Source organism: Myodes glareolus, chromosome 6 (genome assembly GCF_982192425.1).
Source record: "Myodes glareolus chromosome 6, mMyoGla1.1, whole genome shotgun sequence".
NCBI classification, from domain to species: Eukaryota; Metazoa; Chordata; class Mammalia; order Rodentia; family Cricetidae; genus Myodes; species Myodes glareolus.
In genome coordinates this window covers 26,321,909-26,345,410 of record NC_142031.1, presented here as the reverse complement: position 1 = coordinate 26,345,410, position 23,502 = coordinate 26,321,909, and the positions used below count along the sequence as shown (strand labels likewise).

The 23,502-nt window shown below is 49.1% G+C and overlaps 1 protein-coding gene across 16 annotated transcripts in view; it reads right to left on the bottom strand.

The window, feature by feature from the left end:
• Window positions 1–23,502, bottom strand: part of Dysf (dysferlin) — a 204,419-nt gene that overhangs the window by 137,155 nt on the left and 43,762 nt on the right. For 8 of the 16 annotated variants that reach the window (XM_048416689.3, XM_048416694.3, XM_048416691.3 and 5 more), the window contains exons 4-9: window positions 9,229–9,334; window positions 3,859–3,973; window positions 2,646–2,738; window positions 2,129–2,340; window positions 668–796; window positions 226–288 (exon numbers count right to left, since the gene is read on the bottom strand). In XM_048416689.3, coding sequence (XP_048272646.3) covers window positions 226–288; window positions 668–796; window positions 2,129–2,340; window positions 2,646–2,738; window positions 3,859–3,973; window positions 9,229–9,334 — 718 coding nt within the window. The remainder of the gene's footprint in view (window positions 1–225; window positions 289–667; window positions 797–2,128; window positions 2,341–2,645; window positions 2,739–3,858; window positions 3,974–9,228; window positions 9,335–23,502) is intronic. The other 8 variants (XM_048416696.3, XM_048416702.3, XM_048416700.3 and 5 more) reach the window with 1 other exon arrangement.

Sequence of the window (23,502 nt, the reverse complement as noted above, 5' to 3'; positions counted from 1 at the left end):
AAGCAAGCCAAAAGCCAGGCGCTCCGGGCCTCCAACCTGAGGCACGCGGGTGTTTATCTGACACTGGCAGAGCTTCTGGGAGTCATCCAATCACCCAAGAGTCAAGCTTCAACCCCCCCCTCTCTCTCACACACACACACACAGACTTACAGGCACAAGGGCAGACATGTCTGTGAATATCGCATCACACAGCCCATGAAGAATACTTTGATGACTGAGACCTACCGTGATGAAGATGGGCTCATCAAACAGCTCCGAGGGAGAGTCAAATACGTTGAAGAAAAGAGTCTGTTGGTCCAGAATAGAAAGGGGAATCAGTGTCTCTGACCCTCAGGCTAAGCAGAGGGGCTGTGGACACCCACCAAGGTTCAAGCCTGAGTTGAGACTAGTGGAGCTCAGCTGACAGTGCCAAGGTCTAGGAATCTACTATGCCTGGCTGTTCCATCTCTACTTCACAGAGGGTAGCATTTCAAGGGCAAGGATGTTTGGATTGTGGGGAGCAGGGCTCTCCACGTCCTCTGATAATCTACATTGGTCTTGGCTCACATATTCAAAGTAGGCAGCACAAGAGAACACTCTTGGACACATGCCCTGGTATCAGCTCTCTTGATAATGGCCCTCTACTCAAGGGCTATCACTGTTCTGCCTGATGCCCGAGGGCATTCACCTCATTGAAGAGTGGACTGTTTCCCTTCTGGATGCGAGTCCGCTTGGTCTGGCCAGCAGCTGTGACTTTGACCACAGGCTTGATGTTCACCCCAGGCAGCTGACGCCCCTCTATCACCTGGACTCTGATCTGAAAGTCAGGAGAAGGGATAAGCAAAAAAAAAGAAGGGAGGCCACCTGCTGGCCCCAAGAGTCAGGAGCCTCAGGACCAGCTCTCTGATGACTTCTGGGAGAACTACCAAAAGCTGCTAGAAAGAACACCACAAAAACAATCACATTTTCTACCAACCTCCTCCTTGCATCTAGAAAAGCCCATAGTTTCTCATAAGAACTGTGGGACACCTCTAAGCACGCTACCTACATGAAATCTCCTGGGACAAATCCAGCCCTACTTTCCTTAGGACAGGTCCCATCTGAGACCCTATTAATGCCTACCCTATTATTGTTATTGTTTTTCTAAATAGGTTACTCTGTCACTAGACTGGCCTGGTACTCAGTATGTAGCACAGGTTAGCCTTGACCTTGGGATGATCTTTCTTCCTCCTGTTGGACACAACTCCTCAGACTCAGGCAGCTGGTTCAGCAGCTCTGAATGGGGACAGAGGTCTACTTCTCTGAGAACCTTGGCTGGGCCTGATGGCCATACAGACCTAAATCCAGTCCTGTGGAAGCAGAGCTGGAGGATCAAGAGGTCAATGTCATTCTCAAGCACACAGTGAGCTAGAGGCTGGCCTGAGTAACACGGGACCCTGTCTCCAAAATCCAAAACCGGGCCAGGGAGATGGGAGAAGAGGAAGAGCAGAAAGTTGTCCTCCAGCCTCCACACATGCTGTGGCACACGCATGTGCAGACACGCAGAGACATAACACATATGATTAAATATATAATTTTAAATTTTTTAGATACTAAGCCAGAGAGATGACCCTGTGGGTAAAGGCATTTGCTGCCATGTCTGACAGTCTGCGTTCATACCCCAGGACCAGCTCCCACAAGCTTTCCTCTGACCGCCACACTTCTCACAGGGGCACTTGTATGCTCCACCCCGATACACACAATAAACAAATAAATGTCACTAATCTTGGGAAAAGCTCGGAGGACCCTGATGTTGCTGCTGCTGCTGGAGCTACTCATGCCTGCCCTTGCTGGATGGAGAGCAGGGAGCCAGCCCTAGGCCAGGTACCCAAACAGAGGAGATGCAGAGCAAGGCTAATCTCATTCACTCATTGTTCGTTTGTTTGTACATCAGACTCCTGGAGACTGGGCAGAGACATGCTCTGAGACCCCAAAACACAAACTCCCAATTCAGCTGCCAGCATCCAGGGCAGCCTAGCTTCTTCATGGGAGGCCTCCGGAGCTCCAGCAAAACATCCTAAGGCTAGTCAACCCAGCCAGGCCCAGGATGCTAGCAACTGCTGATGGACTAAAGGAGGAGACAGGGGTCACAGGGGCCCCCCTTTATCACCTGGAAGTCCTGTGGCTTGTCCGACAGCAGCTTTCTAGGTGGGGCAGAGCTTCTTTTTCTTTTCCCCCCTGGATGGTGGGGAGGAGGGTGGGAAGGCAGCTTCCTGGGTGTGGTTGGTCCCCTTGGGCCGCCAGCACCACTCTGATCCAGGAAGGGCTCGGCTTCATCTCCAGTCAGCCCCTGGTCCTCAGGGTCTTCCTCCCCTCCTGTGTCTGTGGGGACAGGTGCCTCATGAGCATGGTGTCTCGCTGGCCCTGCTCTGAGGCCTCATCCAACAGAGGAAGGACCAAAGAGCATGCATGCTGTGACACCACTCCCTAAGCCTGCCCGCCCGTCCCCAGGATGGATGAGGTCAAAGAGGGACAGCGGCAACGCTGGCCCCTTGAAAACAGAGAGTAGTTAGTCAGCAGAAAGAAGACAGGATGGCCCTGACCCACCCTCCCCAGCCCTGAGGACAGGCCTTTCTGGCCTTGCCAGAAAAGACAGTTACAGGTGGTAGGGTCTGGCCGCGTCTCACCCGTGGGGGCCGGCCACTTCTTCCCAGAGTATCGTGTGTCCATGGTGCTGTCACTGAGCAGGGACCAAGTTTCAGCCCGGCTCTGTCCCCCACCTGGCATGCAGCCGGGCATAGCCCAAGTGGGGAGAGGCAGGAGGAGCTGGGATGAGAGAAGCCCATCTTCTGCAGCCCCACCCGCGCCTCTGATATCCTCACCCACCCAGCCTGGGTGGGTACCATGCTCAGAACTGGCCAGCTCTTCTCATTACCAACCAGGCAGAGCTGGGCACCTCCTCTGATTGGTCAAGCTCAGAGCATCTGGGGACCTTTGAGCCTCATCCCTCCCCCAAACCAGAATCAGCCCTAGCCATGAGCCTAGTCCAGCTAGCTCTGGCCAGTTCGGGATGCCCAACCCAGTGATCTCCAGGCCTGGGCAGTGCTGAGCCAACAAGATTTCCCGCTGCCTCCCTCTCCATAGAAACCTACACAGGACAGGCTAACAAGACAGGTTTCGGGTTACCCAGGGAAGGCAAGGGCTGCTCGGAGTTTATAACTTGCTTCTGTGCCCCTCCCCCATTTCACCAGAAGATAAACTCTAGAACCTTCTCCTAAGCAAACGTTCACTGTCTCTTCTCAGCTGCTTCTAACCTGGGCTGCCCTGTCAGGCTAGCTTTCCAGGCCCCACTGGCCAGTCAGGCTCCTCCGCCTGCATCTCCACCTGAGGAGCCCAGCGGAAGCTTGAGGCAGGCACAGGACCTAGCCAGCTCACTCCCTCAGTCTGCTCACCTCACAGATCAGCACCTGTTCACCCAGAATAACCAACCAGCCCAAAGCCACGCTGCCCATTGTCAAAGGCAAGATGGAAACTCATGTCCCTTAACTTTGGCTCAGGGCTCTTTCATGGGGTGGGGGTGGGGTGAGTAGCTCTTCCCTTAGAGTCTATCACTGCTGGGTGCCAGGCAGAGAGCATTAGGCCACACTCATCTCTAGAGCTGGGCAGTGGAGAGCACAGACTAGACCCTGCCCTTCCCAGGCGTCTGAGATTTGGGGAATAGGAGTCTCCATCCTAAGCCTCGTTAGGGAGCTGTCTCCTGCCTCTTCTTTTCCACCCACCCACCCACCCACCCACCACTTCTGTCTCCACACCAGCCATCTCCCAACCCCAGGATTGAGGAGACCTGTTGGCCATCTTTTGGGGGACCCTGCCCTATCAGGGGGTGGGTAGGCTCCTCACCAGCCACCATGTCCATGTCAGGCAGTGTTGGAGAGGGTGCCAGAGAAGCAGGTGGTGGGAACAAGGGCACAGCTCCTGGGGGTGGCGTGTAGGACACCTGCAGGACCAGGGAGGCCTAGAAGAGATGGGTTAGCAACGGGTAAGTATGCAGGAGAACCGACATCCTTCCTCCGCCATCCTTCCTAGCTCTCCCATCCCTCTCCATGGTTTTGGGCTCTAACAGGGTCAGGGTTGCAGGAGGCTGTAGTAAAGTCACCCAGGAACCTGCAAGCAAAGCCAGTCAGTTATGAGCACATCATTTTGGGTCAGCTTCCCTCATTCAGGAACTGTGAGACATGGAACAAGTTGTGTAACCTCACAAAAGCTCAGTTTCCTTGTTTGTAAAAGAAAAAAGGGGGCATTCTCAGGGCAATAAGTCTCATGAGGCTGAAATAGGATGAGGGATCCCACCTGTCCTACAGGATTTGTCTGGTTTGGGGAAGAAGTCCCCCAACTTTCTGCTCACCATCACCCCCATTCCATGCAGACAGTTCAGCTGGGCACTGCTCTGCCCCAGCTGCAGCTCACCCTCAGGTGCCACTCACCATCTTACCCCGCCCCCCGGAAGCTGTTCCCTGCCACATCCTCACACAAGGGAAGAGACAATGGCCACCCAAGACATGGAACAGATCTCTCCGTCTTCTCTCATTCCTCCCATGTGGATATAATTCCCTCTGTCTTTCTAAGGTTTATTCAGGTCTGTTTTCTACGTCCAGGGGTTTTGCCTACATGTATATCTGTGTACCGTGTGTGTTCAATGCCCACAGAGGGAAGAAGACAGCACTGTACCCTGGGATTTAGAGTTATAGATAGTTGTGAGCTGCCATGTGGATGCTGGGAATCAAACCCAGGTCCTCTGGAAGAGCAGACAGTGCTCTTACCCACAGGGCCATCTCTCCAGTCCCTTCACCTCCACCTTTTAAACAAGTAGTTGACAGCTTGGTATAGACAGCAAGCATTTTTCCAAGATCTGGAAAATCCTTTACAAATGTTTACTGACATACTCTTCATCTGAGAGACTCCAGGAGGGAATACTGGCCACAATAACAGTGGTGAGTTCTTGTGAATTGTGAATAATCAGTAGTGAGGAGAGCATCCAGACACCTAGGGCAAACCCTGCCCCGAGGTTGAGAAGCTTCCAGCTCCCACTGTACCCAGCTCTCGGGTTTTCATCGTACAGACTGGGGGCCAGGGACAGAAAGACAGACTAATAAAAGCAGGACAGACATCAGCTGGGCTCACAACACTGAGGAAAGAGCCCAGAGGCAACTGGCACCCTTTTAATCCCGCATTCAAGGCTTGGATGCTACTAGCCCTGCATGTTTGGAAGCTACCACCAGGTGTCGCCGCTTGAGCATCGCATATTAACATCGTCAGCTGGTACCTTAGAGGGAAACAGACTCCTAGGCCCGAGAGTCCTCCCTCCTATGGCTGAAAATCGGCTTCAGTGAACCTGGGCACCTGGATTTTTCACAACTGGTTATCTTTCCTCTACCTCAACAAAAGCCAAGCTGCGCTCTTTGGAGAGATACCTGTACAAGATAAGCCTAGACCATCTTTTTGTTTTGGGGAAAGCAAGGAAATTCTCAATAAATTACAAAAACATCAAAAGAACAAGAAGAAACTGCAGAGATGGCTCAGTGGCTAAAAGCCCTTGCTGCTCTTCTAGAGAACTTGGGCTCAGGTTCCAATAATAAGCACGAAGCCCTGGGTTAAATCCCCAGCATCGTAGAAACTAGGTATGGTGGTACATGTCAATCTAACCACAGCGCTGATGGGGTAGAGACAGGGAAATCCCTGAAGCCCAGCCACAGCCATGGTCTTCAGGTACAGTGAGAGACCTTGCCTCAAAATAACAGGTGGAGGGTGAAGGAGAAAGACAATTCAGCATCAACTTCTGGCTTCCATTGGTGCACACAGATGCACATGAACAACTACATACAACATACACAACTCATGAGATTCCAGGAGGTCTATGGCCCAGAAAGTCCAGATCAATATTGCTGTCATCCCTGTCAAAGCTATGCTAAAGTTACGTTGGAGAAGGTCTTCAACTCAAAAAATACACTCTGGTGTCTAGGATGTTGGGCTACGAGGTGGTGACGCAAGCCCAAGTGGCAGAGGACACAGAGTTCTTTGAACTGCTCTCGGAAGCTTCTCTCCTCTCTCCGACAGAATCTCTCAATATGTTGCTCTGTATTCTAGGCTGGACTTGATTTTACTATATATTTCAGGCCGACCTCAAATTCACAGCAATCCTCCTGTCTTAGGCTCCCAAGCTCTGGAACTGCAGGTTTAAACCATCATACCCAGGTTCTTTGTTGGTGGTGGTGATGGTAGTGGTGTGTGTGTGTGTGTGTGTGTGTGTGTGTGTGTGTGTGTGTGTGTGTGTGAAGGTCAAAGTCAACCTAAGGTATCACTCCTCAGGATCCATCAATCTTGTTTCTTGAGATAAGGTCTCTTGTTGGCCTAGGGTTCACCATTAGGCTAGGCTAGCTGGTCAGTATGCCCCAGAGCCAGGATGACAAGCACATCATTCCTATCTTACTTAATGTGGGTTCTGGGGATGGATCTCAGGTCCTCACTCCTCTGACTGAGCCATCGCCCCAGCCCAGCTTCTACTCTTAAATCATTTCAAAATAAAGAAAATCTGAGCCAGGTGTGGTGGTGCACACCTTTAATCCCAGCACACAAGGGGCTGAGGTAGGAAGATCTCTTTGAGTTTTGAGTTCAAAGCCAGCCAGATCTACATATTGAGCTTCAGGTCATCCAGGGGGCAGTGTAGGAAAACAGGGAACTGATCACCTTAGGAACCTAATTCAACAAATATAAAGTCTACAACTTTCACACTGGCTCCCCCCACCCCAGCCAAGTCCAGGCCCAGTGCAAAATGAAATATGCAGGCCTTTTTAAAAATGTTATCTAGAATTTCAAGGTGGTAGCAGCAGAGCATTAAGTAAAACCTAGGGCCCTTCAGAGCCATGCCTGGGAGGGGTGCCTGCTTGGACCAGCCCAGCCCAGCCCAGCTTCACATCTGACAACAGGCAATGACAGCCCTGCCTGATGTATTTCGCTTGTCATTCATCCATTAATTTAATCATTCATTTAAAAAAACAGATATTGTGCACCTTTTGGAGGCCAATGGTGCTGCTCGAGACACTGGGGATGCTCCCAGGAGCAAAAGGCTTCCACCAAACAGCACATCATATCCCAGCAAGAGTCCCCACTCAGAGGTCCTTTCCACCTGCCTATGCCGCTCTGGGATGTCAGTGCTATTGTAGGGATAGACATCTGTTCCTGGACCTTCTCCAAGAGATGCGGACTTCATCCCGGGGAGCAAGGAGGGCTCCTAACCTCTCCCTGCCTCCCCTTACCTCTCCCTGCCACTCCTCACCTCTTCTCACCTCTGTGCAGACTTAGCTGGTGGCTCACTAAGCAGGGCCCAGTCCTCCTCTCCATCCACGACCTCTGGGCTCTCATGTACTCAGAGCGGATTGCTGGTAAAGAGTTGTGAAGCTCACGCTCTATGGGCAGCCTGGGGTCTCAGGCCAAGGGAAAGGAGGCAACAGGTTCTCAGCTAGTGAGCATGAAGTACAGGCAGAGTATGGGAGCCAGAGCAAGGGCAGGGTATGCAGATGATTGCCAGTCCTCCTCGGCCCAGTACACAGAAACCTGGATGAACGGTTCCATCCCAGGACAGAATGAGTTGGGAAGGAGCAAGTATAGAAACCATCAGTGTCATAGACACTGGAAGCTGGAGTGGAGAAATGTAAACACCTCAGCATGGAAGTAAGACCCTTTGATGAAAGGCTGTGGGGAGGAGGCAGCTCTGACCCGAGGGGTAACAGCAAAGCACCAGACAGATCCCTGACACGAGGGCTGATCATCACAGAGAACTTGGCATCTCAGCTTCTCTGATTCTACTCTGGTGCTCCCCTGGTGCTCTCCTGGCACCCCCTGGCACTCCCCTGGTGCTCCCCTGATGCTCCCCTGGTGCTCCCCTGGCACTCCCCTGGTGCTCTCCTGATGCTCCCCTGGCGCTCCCCTCATGCTTGCCTGGCACTCCCCTGGTGCTCCTGTGTTACTCCCCCAGTGCTCCCCTCGTGCTCCCCTCGTGCTCCTCTGGCGCTCCCCTGGTGCTCCCCTGGTGTTCCTCTGGTGCTCCTGGCAGCAGAGTCAGCTAGGAATCTCCTCAGGGTCCCAGAAGAGCTAGCTGCAAAAGCCTCTCAAGGCCTCCTAGACTAAAGTACTAACTGACCGGAGAGCTCGAAGGGGAGGCAAGAGGTGACTCAGGAGGTGTTTAAGGCCATCTCAGAAAACACTGCACTATAGCAAAACAGCATCATTGCGCACCGTCCAAGACAAGATGGAACTCTACAAGGAATGACATGATCTGGGGCAGGATGGCACTCTGCCTCGGGAGCCAGTTCTGGAATACAGAGGCTAGGGCCATTCAAGAGCCTTCCTCTCAAAGAGTCTTAAGATGAACTGTGGGTGCTAGCCCCATTTGCACACCTGGTCACTAGGACCCCCGCTGCTCTCTTTTCCCAGTGAGGACCCAGTGTAGTCCCATTCAACCCAGTCCAAATGAACCCCTTCTTGACTCTCCCAACCAGTCAATGACCTGTCCCCTTCCCCCATCCCCCGATACACACACACACACACACACACACACACACACACACACAGCCTGTCTGTGAGGGCTAACAGTCCACAGCCACACGGGCTTCACTGGGAAGAAGTATGTCCCAGTCAGCAGTGCACCTGTGTATCCTGGCATGTAGGCAGACCCAGAATTCTAGTGACCAGGAAGAAAGAACCCTGTGGTGTATATTTAGACCACTAAAAATAACAGGAGGCCAGCAAGGAGCCCTGGGAATGGGCTGTGTGGACTAGGAGAGCATGGGAAAGCCGGGGAGGGGTTAGAAGGACAAGAGAAGGAAAGGAAGGGGTCCTGACTGGCCCCAGGTGTCTCCCTCCCTCCCCTGGTGACCTGTGACCCAGATGACTCAGAGGTTTCCCATCTGGAGAAATGGGTTGACAATGCAGAAGGGCAGTCTGCCAGACAGACTACGGAGCCAGTCAAGGCTGACTGGAACACAGAACAGGAGGTGACCAAATGGACCAGACTCAGACGTAGCCAAGTTGGGGTGTGGCAGGCTTCATTGAGACCTGCATATCCCAACCATGAGTCCCTTCTTACACCCTAAGCTATAGCCAAGGAGACTCAGGCTTAACTCTCAGGAGCTGGCCCCTGACATGAGGTACAGGCAGGGGCCCAGCAGGCCTCAAACAGAAGCTGGGTATAGGCAGAGGAGTGCAGGCATTTACCCCTGTGGGTTGCTGCTTGGTGTCCAGCAGAGGTGCGTTGAAGCTGGCAGACAGGCTGGGAGTGGCAAGGACCTCCTGGAGTGGGATCTTGGCTTCCCCCAGGAACCTGAAAAGAAGAAGGCAAATGGTGAAAACCAACCCAACGTTCCTGGCTCTTCTACGACCCCTCAACCCAGTTACAGCCCATCTACCTAGGGCTTCCCCTGCACCTATGGTACCTATGTAAGATGGTTCCCATGGTACCATCTTAGGGAGACCAGACTCCTGAAGAAAACTCTTAGGTAAAAGAGAGAAATCAGAGAGACTTGCCTTTCCCCAAGCTCACTTTGACCTCCCTCTGTCCAGCCTTAGCCTAGCCATGCTGCTGCCACCTGTAGCAGCATCTTCCCATTAGACAGACCGTTTGTTTACTTACTTAAAGACAGGATCTCATGTAGCCCAGGCAGACCTCAAATTCACTATGTAGCTGAGAATGTTCTGTAACGTCTTTCCTTCCCTTTTTATCTCCCAAGTGCTAGGATTACAGATTCCCCACCACACCGTGTTTATCCAGTGCTGGAGATCAAGTTCGTAGCTTCATGTGTGCACTCTCTCAACTCAGCCACACCCCCAGTCCTGCCATCAGACCTCAACCAGGCCAGCCTCACTAAAAGACAGAGGGGCAGTTACCCCATCTTCACACCTTTGCTGCTCCCACATCAGACTGTCTGCATGGGCTTCCCAGGAAGCACAAGATCAATTACGAATTGGATGCAAGGAAACTCCTGTCTCAGACCCAGGAAGAACAACTGTGGATCTCAGAGACAGACCTCTTCACCGGATATACAGCGCACACACTTGAGACCACACTTCTCACTGAGGGAAGAGACTACTATAAGCATGGGCTCTTAGGAAAGAGTGGGCCACTGGCAGGATGGCCAAGGAAGGCTTCAAGCGGTGCAGAGGGGTAAGTCCCACACCATTCATTCTGTGCCTCTGAAGTGGCAGCAAGTGGCTTGTGTCACCTAAAACCTGTCACTGGGGTCTGCTGCAGCCTCTGCTTGCTCCCTGGGAACCAGGATGTGGGTACAATTCCTCATCAGTCCTGGGGGACAGCTATGGGGACACATTCATCATTGCTTTTTCTTTTTTAGTTATTTCCCCTAATGAATAAAGCTAGCCCAGTATCTGACACCATCCTTTGCCTGGTCTCTGTAACAATGGTGTCTGCATATGGATTTAGATGGGTCCATGGAGTGAAACTTGTAATCTTGACCTAATGAGCTGAGTTTTGAAACTCTACGCTAGTGAGGTACCACCTCGTCTCCACGAGGATGGTATTTAAAAATATGGGGACTTCTGAAGTTGTGCTGAGTGTGTTTGCCTTATGAGAAGTCCAAGAGCCTATAGGGACAAGAGTTAGGAAGTTCTGGCTTAAAAGGGATATGTGTAGGTGCTAGGTTGAAAAGCATGGACTTGCAGTGGTTAATATTGATTGCCAACATGATAGCATCCAGAATCACTCAGGAGACAAACCTCTGCACACAGCTGTGAGGGAGTTTCTAGACTGGGTCAATTGAGATGGGAGGACCCACTTGAAATGTAGGTGTTTCCATGCCATGGGTTGGAGTCCTGCCACATAAGGAAAAGGTGAGCTGAGCACCAGCATGAATCTCTCCCTGCTTCCTAACTATGGGTGTCATGTGACCTGCTGTCTCAAGCTCCTGCACCATGACCTCTTGCCATGGTAGACTGCACCTTCAAGCCACGACCCAAAACAAACCCTTCCATCCATAAGTAATTTTTTTCAGGCATTTTGTCATAGCAACAATAAAATTAACTAATGCGAATGGCTATTATAAAGAAGGAAGGAGAGAGGGAAGGAGGGGGTGTGGAGAAATAGGAACCCTTCTGAGAATGCTGCTGGTCAGAATCGGGGGGTGCTATGGGAGCATTAAGCATAGACATAAATCTCATCTCCAACCTTACTTCTGACTCCAGAGATCTGCACAGCATGTTCAAGCAGCAAATGCTCAAGCATTATAAGATGAGAGGGGCCCAGAGGTAAGTCAGTTGGGAGAGTGCTTGCCTAGGATGCACGGAGCCCTGGGTTCCATCCCCAGGACCTGGTAAACCAGGCATGGTTGTTTGTGTCTATAATCCCAGCAACAGGGTGTAGAGGCGGGAGGGCCAGGAGTTTAAGGTTATCCTCCATTACATGATTTTGAGACCTGCCTAGGGTACACAAGACATTGTCTTTAAAGTGGGGGGGGGGTGGAGAGATGGCTCAGTGGTTAAGAGCTCTGATTGCTATTCCAGAGGACCAGAGTTTGATTCCAAGCACCCATATGGAGGTTTACAGCTGTCTGTTACTGCAACTCCAGGGGACACAATGCCCTCTTCTGGCCTCAAGGGTCCACACATGCAAGTGGTACACAAACATTCATGCAAGCAAAATGTATATACACATAAAATAAAACCGAGTCTTAAATAAATAAATAAACAAAAATAAAAGATAGGAGCAACCAAATCAGGTAGGTGGCATATTATTCAGTGTGAAAGAATTTCTGGCCCTTCTCTTGGGACTAGTACTGGGAGAGCTGTAGCTCCGTAGCTGAGCATTTGCCTTACATGCATGAGGCTACTCGGTTTAGTGCCCAGTACTGTCCAAAAGTAATAATAAAAGAATAGTGTTGAAGACGCAGAAGGACAAATGCCATTTGATCCCAGTATACAGAGAACCTAGCCAATTCACGAGCACACACACACACACACACACACACACAAAGTGAGCAGGGAGGAAGGAAAGGAAGGGGTTCAGGCTTTCTGTTTGGCAGAGGGAAAGGACCCAAAGATGGATGAGTGTGAGAGTTGCACTAAACTGTGCATTTGAGGTTTGTTAAAATGCAGTGGCATCATGGTGCATGCTTTTGGACCCAGTACTGGGAAAGCAGAGGCAAATGAGTCTCCATGAGTTTGAAGCCAGGCTGGTCTACATAGAGAGTTCCAAGCCAGGGCTACACAATAAAAACTTGTCTCAAAATGAATTAAATAGATAGATAGATAGATAGATAGATAGATAGATAGATAGATAGATAAAACTATTTTAAATGGTAGATTTAAAGACCCACACACACTCACACACCTTCTTTATTGTCTTTCTAGCAAGGGAAACTGTACGGTGGCTGAGAGCACACCTGCCCTATGAGGGTGCACATGTATCTTAACATACATAGAAATAAATCGGGGGATGAGCCATGGGTAGCTCAACCATCAGAGTGCCTTGCAAGTATGGTCTCCAGAACCATGTAAAAATGCCAAGTGTGGCAGCACAGGCTTGTAATCTCAGTGTTGGGAAGTGGGGACCAGAAAGACCCCGGGGCTCACTGGCCAGCTACCAGCCAGTGAGAGATCCTGTCTCACAGGAGGTGGTCAGTGTTAACCTGAGAATGGCAGTCACGGTTGCCTTCCAGGCTCCACACATAGATTACACATGGCACGTGCATTCTCCCCACATATACACTGAAATTGATCAATTAATTATAAATAAGTAAGTAACTTATAAACTTATATAAATGAATAATTTTTGAACTCCCTGTCAATAAAATACATGCATTTGCACCCTCATAGGGCAGACATGCTCTCAGCCACCTTACAGTTTCCCTTCCTAGAAAGACAATAAACAAGGTGTGTGTGTGTGTGTGTGTGTGTGTGTGTGTGTGTGTGCGCGCGTGTGTGTGTGTGTGTGCGCTCGCACAAGTGTATGTGTATGAGTCTTTATTGGAGGTGTTTGTATGTATTTATGTGTTGGTGTGTGCCTGTTTGTGTGTATGCACGTGTGTGTGTGTACGTGTGCGTGTGTACGTGTGCATGTGTGTTGCATGCAGAAGACAGCTGTATTGTTGGTCGTCACTCCCACCTCATTTGAGACAGGGTCTCTTGTCACTGTTTTTCCATTGCACTCTCCAGACCAAGTGTCCTTCAAGCTCCTGGGAATTCTTCTGCCTGCCTCTCCCTCCCATCTCCCTGTAGGAGTGTTGGAATCACAGATGTTCAAAATAAGCATCCAGCTTTTACACACGTTCTGAGGATTTGAACTCAGGTCCTCACACTTAAATAGCAAGTGCTTTTACCACTGAGCCATCTCCCCAGCCCTTCTCTTACATTTCTTCATTTATTTTGGTTTTTTGAAACAGTCTCACTGTTTTGAAACATAGTCTCACTATGCAGCACTAGTTGTCATAGAACTCACTCTGTAGACCAGGCTGGCCTCAAACTCACAAAGATCTGCCTGCCTCTGCCCCCCAAGTGCTGGGATTAAAGGTGTGTGCTGCCGCACCTGACTTGACATTTATTTCTTTAAAGAAAGAGTGAAAGAGAGGCATTCCAGTGTCCTAAAGCCCTGTGAAGGTCAGACTTTCTAGAATGTGGACTTCTCTGTCCCCTGGTGCCTGCAGAAAGTTCTTTACTGTAAGCAGGGCTCCTGGAAGGTGTATTCTAAGGACTATCATGGGAGTAGCACTTGTCCCCAGTGTAGTGACAGAAGTATTCTCAGAATCCAGAAGTCCCTGAGACATAAGAAATCAGAGTCACTCTGTCCTTTACGGGAATCCTGGGCAGCAGACCAGGGTGACTTGATCAAGTAGGTGGACAAGCAAACAGCCGAAGTACCCTCCAATGTGTGCAGCGTCTACAGTTGAGACGTCTGGCCTTGGCAACAGGAAGGCTAGGCCCAACAGCGAACAGAAAGCAGTCAGTGAACCAGACAGTTCAGTGTGGTTCTTAGGAGCCTTGGCTAGAGGCCCAGAGTAAAGGTGGACCACCTGAGTCTGGCTTGCTGGCAAAGCCCTCCCAGACAGCAGGGAGAATTCCGGGAAGTGGGCTGGGGAACAATGGCAGGAAATGCAGAAGGAAGTGCCGGCTCCTCCTCTGCCAGTCCTAGCCCTTCCGGCAGCCCCCCAGGGCTGGCTAAGAATGACTGTTATTTCCTCCTCAATACCTCTTTTGGGGCCACCAAATGTGTCCTTGATGCCTCCATAGGCTCTAGGGCCAGTCCCCACTAGGTACCAGGTAGTCCTATATCCCAAGGAAGAAGGCCTGGAGTCTGCCTGTCCAAAGATCCAGGGATCAGGCTCTGGGACAAGTGTGGAAGAGTCAGGGAGGCAGAGCCTCCCATATAGGTGGAAACTTATTGGGGTTGGTGGGAGGAGTATGAGGTTCCATCACAGGCCAGGCAGGGTTAAACCCATGGATTCATCCATTCACTTCTACAAAGGAAAGAAGGCATTGAAGCCCCTCCCCAATTCCCTTCCCCTGAGATTTGTGTCTCAATCTTGGGACACAAACTCTGTCTGTATATCAGAAGATAAACACGAAAGTGTGGGCTCTAGGCCTAGGTGTCTACTGAGCAAGGCTCAGTTGGCACCAACCAACGATCTCATAGGTGGCCTGTGGCATCAAAAGTCCAGTGAGGCAAGAAGGGACCTGGAACCCTGCACAGGGCCAGAGCTGTGGGAGCCAGCTGGGAACGTGCAGAGCCTGGTAGGTCAGAAGCAGCCCAGCAGGCCTGGCCCTGCTAAACACCAAGGCCCTCCCAACTTCTTCCTTTGGTCGTTTCTCCTAGCTCTGTTGTTTCAGAACCACTGGAATGCGGGAGTAGAAGTGTGGGGGCTAAAAGAGACAATGTCACCCCAAACAAAAAGAAGGCAGGAAGGGGCACAGTGGAGTGAAAGCAATTGAGGGTTGACAGGAACACATTTTCCCCTCAAGTAGAAAGAGCTGATTCCCTAATTTATCCATGAATGTCCATGCCCTGTCAGAGAGGTGCCAAGCGGGATCCTCCAAACCTGAGGTTTGAGCAGTATGTGTGAAGGCAGGACCCGGGGGGAAGGGGAGCCTAAGTTTATGCTAATGAGATAGGAAAAAATGGAAACAATTTTGTTTAAAAAAATTGAGTCTTACTACATCGTTGTTTGTAAGAACAAAGCACAAAAGAACTCAGTCAGCAACCACTCAGCACTGTGTAGATACAGCACATCTGTGCTATGAATTCTGCTCTAAAATAATACTTTTCCACAGACAAGTCTCAAGACCCATGGTCAAGGACAAAAACAAAGCCCATAAAAGAGTTAGAACATGCTCCCTACTGTATAAGAAAAGAGGAAACTTGGACGAGAGAGAGAGAGAGAGACAGAGACAGAGACAGAGACATAGACAGAGACAGAGACAGAGACAGAGAGAAACTAAGCGGATCTGCCACAAGACCCAATTATCACATCCCCAGGAACACATCCCCACAGAATACCATCATATGAAAGACACACTTGCCTGTACTTGTTTACAACAGCTAAGCATAGGGTCCACCTAGATGCCTATCTATAGGCAAAGGAATAGTTAAATGTGATATGCACATATGTACATACATTCTGGACTATCAGGCTGTGTTAATGAAATGTTACTCAACCATAAAAGTGAATGTCGTAGGAGCTCAGCAAAACAGACGCACCTAGGGAGTGCTACATTACATTAAATAGACACAGACAAATTTGCATATTCTCACTCATATGTGGGTGCTCAAAGAGTTAATTGTAGGAGGCTAGAGAGATGGCTCATTAGTTAATAACCCTTGCTGCTTTTGCAGAGGACCTGGGTTCAGCTCCTAGTAACCACACGGCGGTTAACAACTGTCCCATAGCTCCATTTCCAGGGGCTCTGGCACCCTCTTCTAGTACCTATTGACTTTGTACACGTGTAGTGTACACATGCAGGCAAAATACCTGTACATGTAGAGTCATTTTTGAAGTTGACTATGGAACTAAGGATAGGCTCAGAGGAAAAAGTGCTTTGCTAACATACTAGAAGCCCTAGCTTTGTTCTCAGGACCATATAAACCAGATATGGTGGCACAGACCCATAGACCCGTCTCTTGGGAGGTAGAGGCAGGGGGATTAGGAGTTCTAGGTCATCCTTGACTACACAGTGATTTTGAGTCCAGTCTGGGCTACATGAGACCCTGTTACAAAAAAAAAATGGATTGGAATGTATAAGATAAGAGTGCTTACTAGTAGTGTGATGGGGAGGAGGGGACAGCGGCAGGCTGGGGGGCAGGAACTTAAACACTAATGGACGTAATAAGCTCCAGTGTCTGTAACACAATAAGGGCTCTACAGTACCTAGGAAAGGGGGCTTAGAGTCCCAGACACAAAGGCATGATAAAGAGGGGGCACTGTTCAATGCTAGTATAGTCTGAGTGTACTGTGTGCCCAGATATCATGCTAGATCTCACAAACATATGTAATTATAATGTGTAAACCATGGGAAGGAGTACAGCTCATTAATTTGGTTGAATTCAACTCAAGACAAAAAAAACACCCACAAAACATCTAGTTCCTACCAACAATGGATGAGTGTTCCCCTCACTCCACATCCTCTCCAGCATAGGCTATCATTGGTGTTTTTGAGTTTAGCTATTCTGACAGGTGTAAGATGGTATCTCAAAGTTGTTTTGATTTGCATTTCCCTGATCACTAAGGAGGTTGAGCATGACCTTAAGTGTCTTTTGGCCATTTGAAGTTCATCTGTTGTGAATGTGGCTGACATGGGGGCTGACTGAGAAGCCATTGACAATGGCACTGAGTCTTTTTTCGTCTGCATGTACTGGCTTTTTGGGATCCTAGTCTGTTTGGATGCTCACCTTCCTAGACCTGGAGGGAGGGGGGAGGAACTTGAACTTCCCACAGAGCAGGAAACCCTGACTGCTCTTAGGACTGGAGAGGGAGGAGGAAAGGGAGTGGGGGGAATGGGAGGGTATGGGGAGGAGGGGAGGATGTGAAAATTTTTATAAATAAATAAATAAGTAAAAAAAAAATCTAGTTCCAAGCTGTATTCATCATGCTTCTGTTTTCTGGTGATTTTTGTTTTGCTTTGTTTACTTGAGATAAGGCCTTACTGTGTAGCTCAAACAGTCCTGGAAATCATGATCCCCCTGCTTCAGCATCCCTAGTACTGTAGCCACAAGCCATGCATGTCCAATGCTTTCCTGTGTCCTTGATGCCCTAACATCCTGAGCCTTGCTGACCTGGAGACACTGACTCTCCCAGAGTAGACAGTCCCTACAGACAGTAAGGGAAGCTCCCCACGGCAGACAGGGCATGCCCTGGGGCACAGCTAGCTGGGTGAGTGCTCCACACACCTCCACTTGCCCTTTTTATGGCCTCTGCCCACGTTCATTCAGCAAATGGCTCTGAGACTCCTGTTAGATCTGACGTCTGGAGGAAGACTTAAAAAGGAGAACAACAAATGCTCACATAGGATGGGCTAGGAAGACGGCTCAGTCGGTACAGTGACTGCTGCCCAAGCATGAGAGTCTGACTCTCAGCATCTGCACAAGCAACCAAGCATGCGGGGATTCCCCAGTCAGCGCTGGAGAGGCAGAGCTTGATGACAGCCAGTGTAGCCAACACGAAGAGGCCCGGGTCAGTGAAAGGCTCTATCTCAGAGAGCAAGGTGAAAAAATGCCTGAGGAATAGCACCCCAAATTAACCTCAGGCTTACACATACACTCGTAACACAGGGAGATGTGGCTCAGCAGTGGGAGAGTTCAACAGGACAGCCCAGCCAAGCAATGGCTTCTTCCTTCCTTCAGAATATACTTCATGGTCAAAATGAAACAAGGAATCAAAAGACCAAGGCTAAGATAAGTTTCAGGAAAAGACTAGATAGACAAAGCCTGGCATGCTCAGAGGAGCAATGTGTGGTGCTCAGAACTGGCACCCCACTATGACGTCAAGAACCTGGGTAGGATGGCTCCCTCAGGGCTGATGGACACGAGAGGAAGGGGTGCTGGAGATCAGTCTACAGAATCCTGGGGAGGCAGACAGAGAAGGAGTCCCATGGTCCCGGAACATGGCTTTAACTCCAAGAGGAAGAGTGCACAGCCATGCACAGTGGGAAATCAGCACCAGGCTAGGCCATGGAGACCCACATGTCCAGAGAGACACCCTGTGTCCCCAGACCCCAAGATAAGCACACCACCTCAGCAGCACGCTGTGATCTTATCCTGAGAAAACACTGAATGATTTCCAAAGAAAGGGGGAAAAAAGAGCAGGTTTAATTTCACACTCACACCCATACACATAACATGGCTCACAACTGTCGGTAATGCCAGTCCCAGGGGATCCAATGTCTTCTTCTGACTTCTGTGAACACCAGGTTCATGTATGGTGCAGAAACCCACATGCAGACAAACATCCAAGGACATATAAAACATATATATTGGTTTTTGAGACAGGGTTTCTCTGTGTAGCTTTGGAGCCTGTCCTGGAACTCGCTCTGTAGACCAGACTCACAGAGATCCATCTGCCGCTACCTGCCAAGTGCTGGGATTAAAGATGTGTGTCACTACTGCCCACAAAACATGTAAGTTTTTAAATAAATTGCCATAAAAGATAAAGAAGGCTAAAATAGCAGATCTTGATGGCCCACACCCAGAATCCAAGAGAGGATTTGGGATCTCTAGGTCATTCCCAGCTACACTGAAAGTTGGAGGCCAGCCTGGGCTAAATGAGACTCTCTAAAAATTCAAACAAAACTAAAACAAACAAACTACCTAACTAACTAAAAACTGGAAAGCTAAAGAAAAATAGCTCAAAATTCAATGTGGGACTCTAGACTGGATCTGGCTCTGGGGGGGAGAGGTGAGTACTGATTTGAGAAGCATTTCCCTATCAGTTAAAAGGATGATATAGACCATAGATTCCATCTATCGAAGCCATTCATGCAACATATGCGGATGCTAATATGGTGTCACAGCTATGAAAAGAAGACATGGCCCCAGTCTTAAAAAAAATCTGCCCTGGAGTATTTGGGGCCAGATGACTGTAATCCATGTGACTTACCTTCAGATGAGAGGAAGGAAAAGGTGGGAGGAAGGGGGATAAAGAGAAACTCAGGACCAACAGAGGCGTGCACAGCAGTGTGTTTCTGAGAAAAGGACATGTGGGTCGTCTCTGTACCAATTCCCGCTATTTTCTTATAATCGCAAAACTATATTTTTAATATTCAAGAAGGGTCAGTTTCTCATCTTTGAAACTAAGATGATGTGTCACATTATACTATATATATAGTATAATTCACAATTCAGCTTCCAGCAACTGGGTCACATCCTCTCATCGTGACTCAGATCCCCTGTCCATCCTGGGGTGCACACACACAGAGGCACACACTCACTGCCTCCTGGACCCTCGGCTGTGCATGCCTGGCAGGGAAGGACAGGAAGTAAGAGATGGCAGGACCTTCCCCGGCTCCTGAACCCTCCTGGCCTCAGGCAGCCTTCCTTCCGGGAGCCAACTCCCTAGAGGTAGTCCAGGGGTAACTCTAAATAGCTTCCAACCCAGAGAAAGACAAAAGAAAGATTATCCTGCAATCCAAGGATGTCCTGGACAGAATCCAGGGCAAAATATAGTTTTTAAAATCCTTGAAAATGAGGGCGTGCCTGGCACTTTTGAGCCCGCGTGGAACAATGGGATGATGAACTCTAAGTATTTGGACCCCAAGCAGCCTCCTAAATCGTCCAGTAAACAGTCTGCAAAATAGAGGTTGATCTTACTGTGCCTGCTGTTCCCAACTCTATAACAGTACCTGAAGCTCTGCCCTCCAGAACACCCTCATGAGTGCCCATCTGAGGGAGGATGCCCGAGGACAAGCCAATGAGAGCAGAGAGAAAAGGTCCTCCATGCTCAGAATGGACCAACCATTTGGATTGCTAATGAGACCCCCAAATGTTCGGAGTTAGAATGGAATCATGAGAGAAGGTCATAGGAACTAAAACCTTGTGTAGACAATCACTCCACGATTTTACCACTTCTGAGGGAGAGGGTGACCGAGTTCAAGGCCAGCCTGGGCTACAAGTAGGATGTTGTCTAACTAAATAAAATATCTAGGTGTGAGCCGGGTGGTGGTGGTACTTGGGAGGCAGAGATAGGAGAATCTCTGTGAGTTCAATGCCAGCCTGGTCTACAGAGCAAGTTCTAGGACAGGCTCCAAAGCTACAGAGAAACCCTGTCCCAGAAAAAAAAAATCCCAGTGTGGTGGTCTGTAATCCCAGCACTCAGGTGTGTTCAGAGGATCATGAATTTGAGACTAGCCTAGGCTACATAGCTACACTCTGACTCAAAAACAAACAAGCAGTTTAAATTCACAGAAGGATAAACACGGAGGGGCACTAACCTTATAAAAAATGTTTAACTGTAAGTCAAAGAAACACAAGCTACAAAATATCTCCTCTTGGCTGTCACATTAAAAGTAAAAAGATCAGCATACACCTTTTCTACACTGCAAGTGGACATGCTTGGTTATTTTTGGAAAGCAAATCGGAAGCATCTCCAAGCTTCCTTCATGCATGCGTACATTTGTGTGTGTGTCTGTGTAGGGGTAAGGATGCACTTGTGTGTACAGGTAAAGGCACACCTATATGACCACGTATTGGTGCACCTATATGACCACGTATTGGTGCACCTATATGACCATGCATTGGTGCACCTATATGACCATGCATTGGTGCACCTAAATGACCATACATCAGCACACCCATATGACCATGCATTGGTGCACCTATATGACCATACATCAGCAAACCTATATGACCATGCATTGGTGCACCTATATGACCATGCATTTGAAAAACAGAAGAAAATTTCAGGTGTCATTTCTCAGGAACTTTCACCTTGCTTTTGTGACAGAATCTCTCACTGGCCTGAAATTTGCCTGAGCAGGCGAGGCCAGGTGGCCACCAGGGCCCAGAGATCCCTCCACCTGTGTCTACCTCCCCAAGGCTAGGACTGCAAATGTACACTGCCGCATCTGACTTTTTATCTGGGTTCGAGGTGTCAGGCTCATGTCCTCATACTGGCATGGAAAACAGTTCCCCAGCCAAACATTTTATATGCTTACTCTCTTTAATCCAATAACCTCATTTCTAGGGCCCAATGCTTAAAATAAAAAAAAATCTGAAATATAAAAACATCAGAATAAAATTGCTCACTGTAAAATCACTTAAAACAGACAATTAGGAGGAGACTGAACTCCAGCCATTAGAGGCACAGAGGCAAATGCAGAGTGCACGGCAGCGTATTTCCGAATGAAGGGCATGGGTGACCTCTATCACTGATGTGGTGAGGTAAGATAAATAACATGTGACGACTGAGAACTGAACGTGACAGTGCGAGGGACACACAGACATGGAAAGTGACAAAAAGTAAAGTGCAGGTCAACACATGCACCAGGGTGTTTGCTTTGTACGCAGGTGTGCTGTGTGTGTGTGTGTGTGTGTGTGTGTGTGTGTGTGTGTGAACATGTGTACTGTATGGGTGGGTGGGTGTGTAAGTGAGCATGTGTACTGTATGGGTGTGTATGTGTAAGTAAGCAGATGTACTGTATGGGTGTGTGTGTGTAAGTGAGCAGGTGTACTATATGGGTGTGTGTGTGTAAGTGAGCAGATATACTGTATGGGTGTATGTGTGTAAGTGAACAGATGTACTGTATGGGTGTATGTGTGTAAGTGAACAGATGTACTGTATGGGTGTGTGTGAGTGAGCAGGTATACTGTATGGGGGTGTGTGTGAGAGTGAGCAGGTGTACTGTATGGGTGTGTGTGAGTGAGCAGGTATACTGTATGGGGGTGTGTGTGTGAGTGAGCAGGTGTACTGTATGGGTGTGTGTGTGTGTGTGTGTGTGTGTGTGAGCAGGTGTACTGTATGGGTGTGTGTGTGAGAGAGAGAGAACAAGTATACTGTATGGGTGTATGTGTGTGTGAGTAAGCAGGTGTACTGTATGGGTGTACGTGTGTGTGTTTGTGAGTGAAGTTCATAGGCTCAGGGAGAATGGAGCAAGACCTAAACTAAGTTTCTAACAATTAATGCTATGGGAGAGAGGGAAGAAATGGATGATGAAATAACTGGCACTTCCCCTTTATGCCTCTTTAATAATGGAGCTTGTACACACACATATGTATACACACATGCAAACATGCACACACATACTCACATACACACATACACAAATACAAACATGCACACACATGCGTACACAAATACAAACACGCACACACTTGGGGGGTTTAAAATATAGGGTACATGTGTGTATATGCTTATGTGTATAAATACACAGACTAGAAGTCAATCTTGCTTGTTGTTCCTCGGGGCACCTTGTTTTTTATGACAGGATTTCTCTCCGGGACCTGAGCTCACTAACTAGGTGAGGCAGGCTGGCCATAGAGCCCACTGTCTCTTGTCCTCCAAGGCTGGGATGACAAGCATGCACCAACAGCAGCTTTTACTGAGTTCTGGGGATTGAACTCAGGTCTTCGTGCTTATGCAGGACTAAGTTATCTCCCCAGCGCATTTCTTTTCTTTTAATGAAAGAACATGTACACATTTGTGTAAGAAGCATGTCAAGGCATGCAGAGCATGCTTGTGGGCTGTGGAATTGATATATGTGTGGATCCTGCTATAACCAGTGACCCCCATGCTCAACCTCCTGTTTTTCCATCCATGGCAGAATTTTGGCAGACACACTGCCTTTCAAACTTCAGCACAACCTTGCCATTCCAGTGTTCCAAGGAGGGTCCCAGACAGTACCAGGCTGGGAATAGCTCTTAATAATGGACTTAAAGCCAGGAGGTGGTGGTGCACACCTTTAATGCTAGCACTCGGGAGGCAGAGGCAGGCAGATCTCTGGGAGTTCGAGGCCAGCCTGGTCTACAAGAGCTAGTTCTGTGACAGGCACCAAAGCTACAGAGAAACCTTGTCTAAAAAAAAAAGTAATGGACTTAAAGGCTCCCACCTCTCCCTCCCTCTCTCTCTCTCTCTCTCTCTCTCTCTCTCTCTCTCTCTTTCTCTCTCTCTCTCTCTCTTTCTCTCTCTCTCTCACACACACACATACACAATTATTTTTAATTATGTGTATATGTGAATGTGAGTGCAGGTGTCCATGGAGACCAGAAGGGGGCATCAGAACCCCTGAAACGAGTTATAGGCAGTTGTGAGCCACCTGGTGCAGGTGCTAGGATCTCAACTTAAGTCTTCTGCTCTTAACCACTGAGCCAGCCCTCTGCTTTTGACCCCTCCCTCACCATCCACCATTCTCAAGCCATTATGCAGATCCTGGACCGCCTGGAAGACCTGGGCCTCTTGCTCCTCCCAGGATGGGACCTTTCAATTCCATCAACACCCTCCAGGTTTGGTGGCAGACACCAAATGGCTCCTCCCTCAGACACTCTGCCATCTACTTCACAGTCCC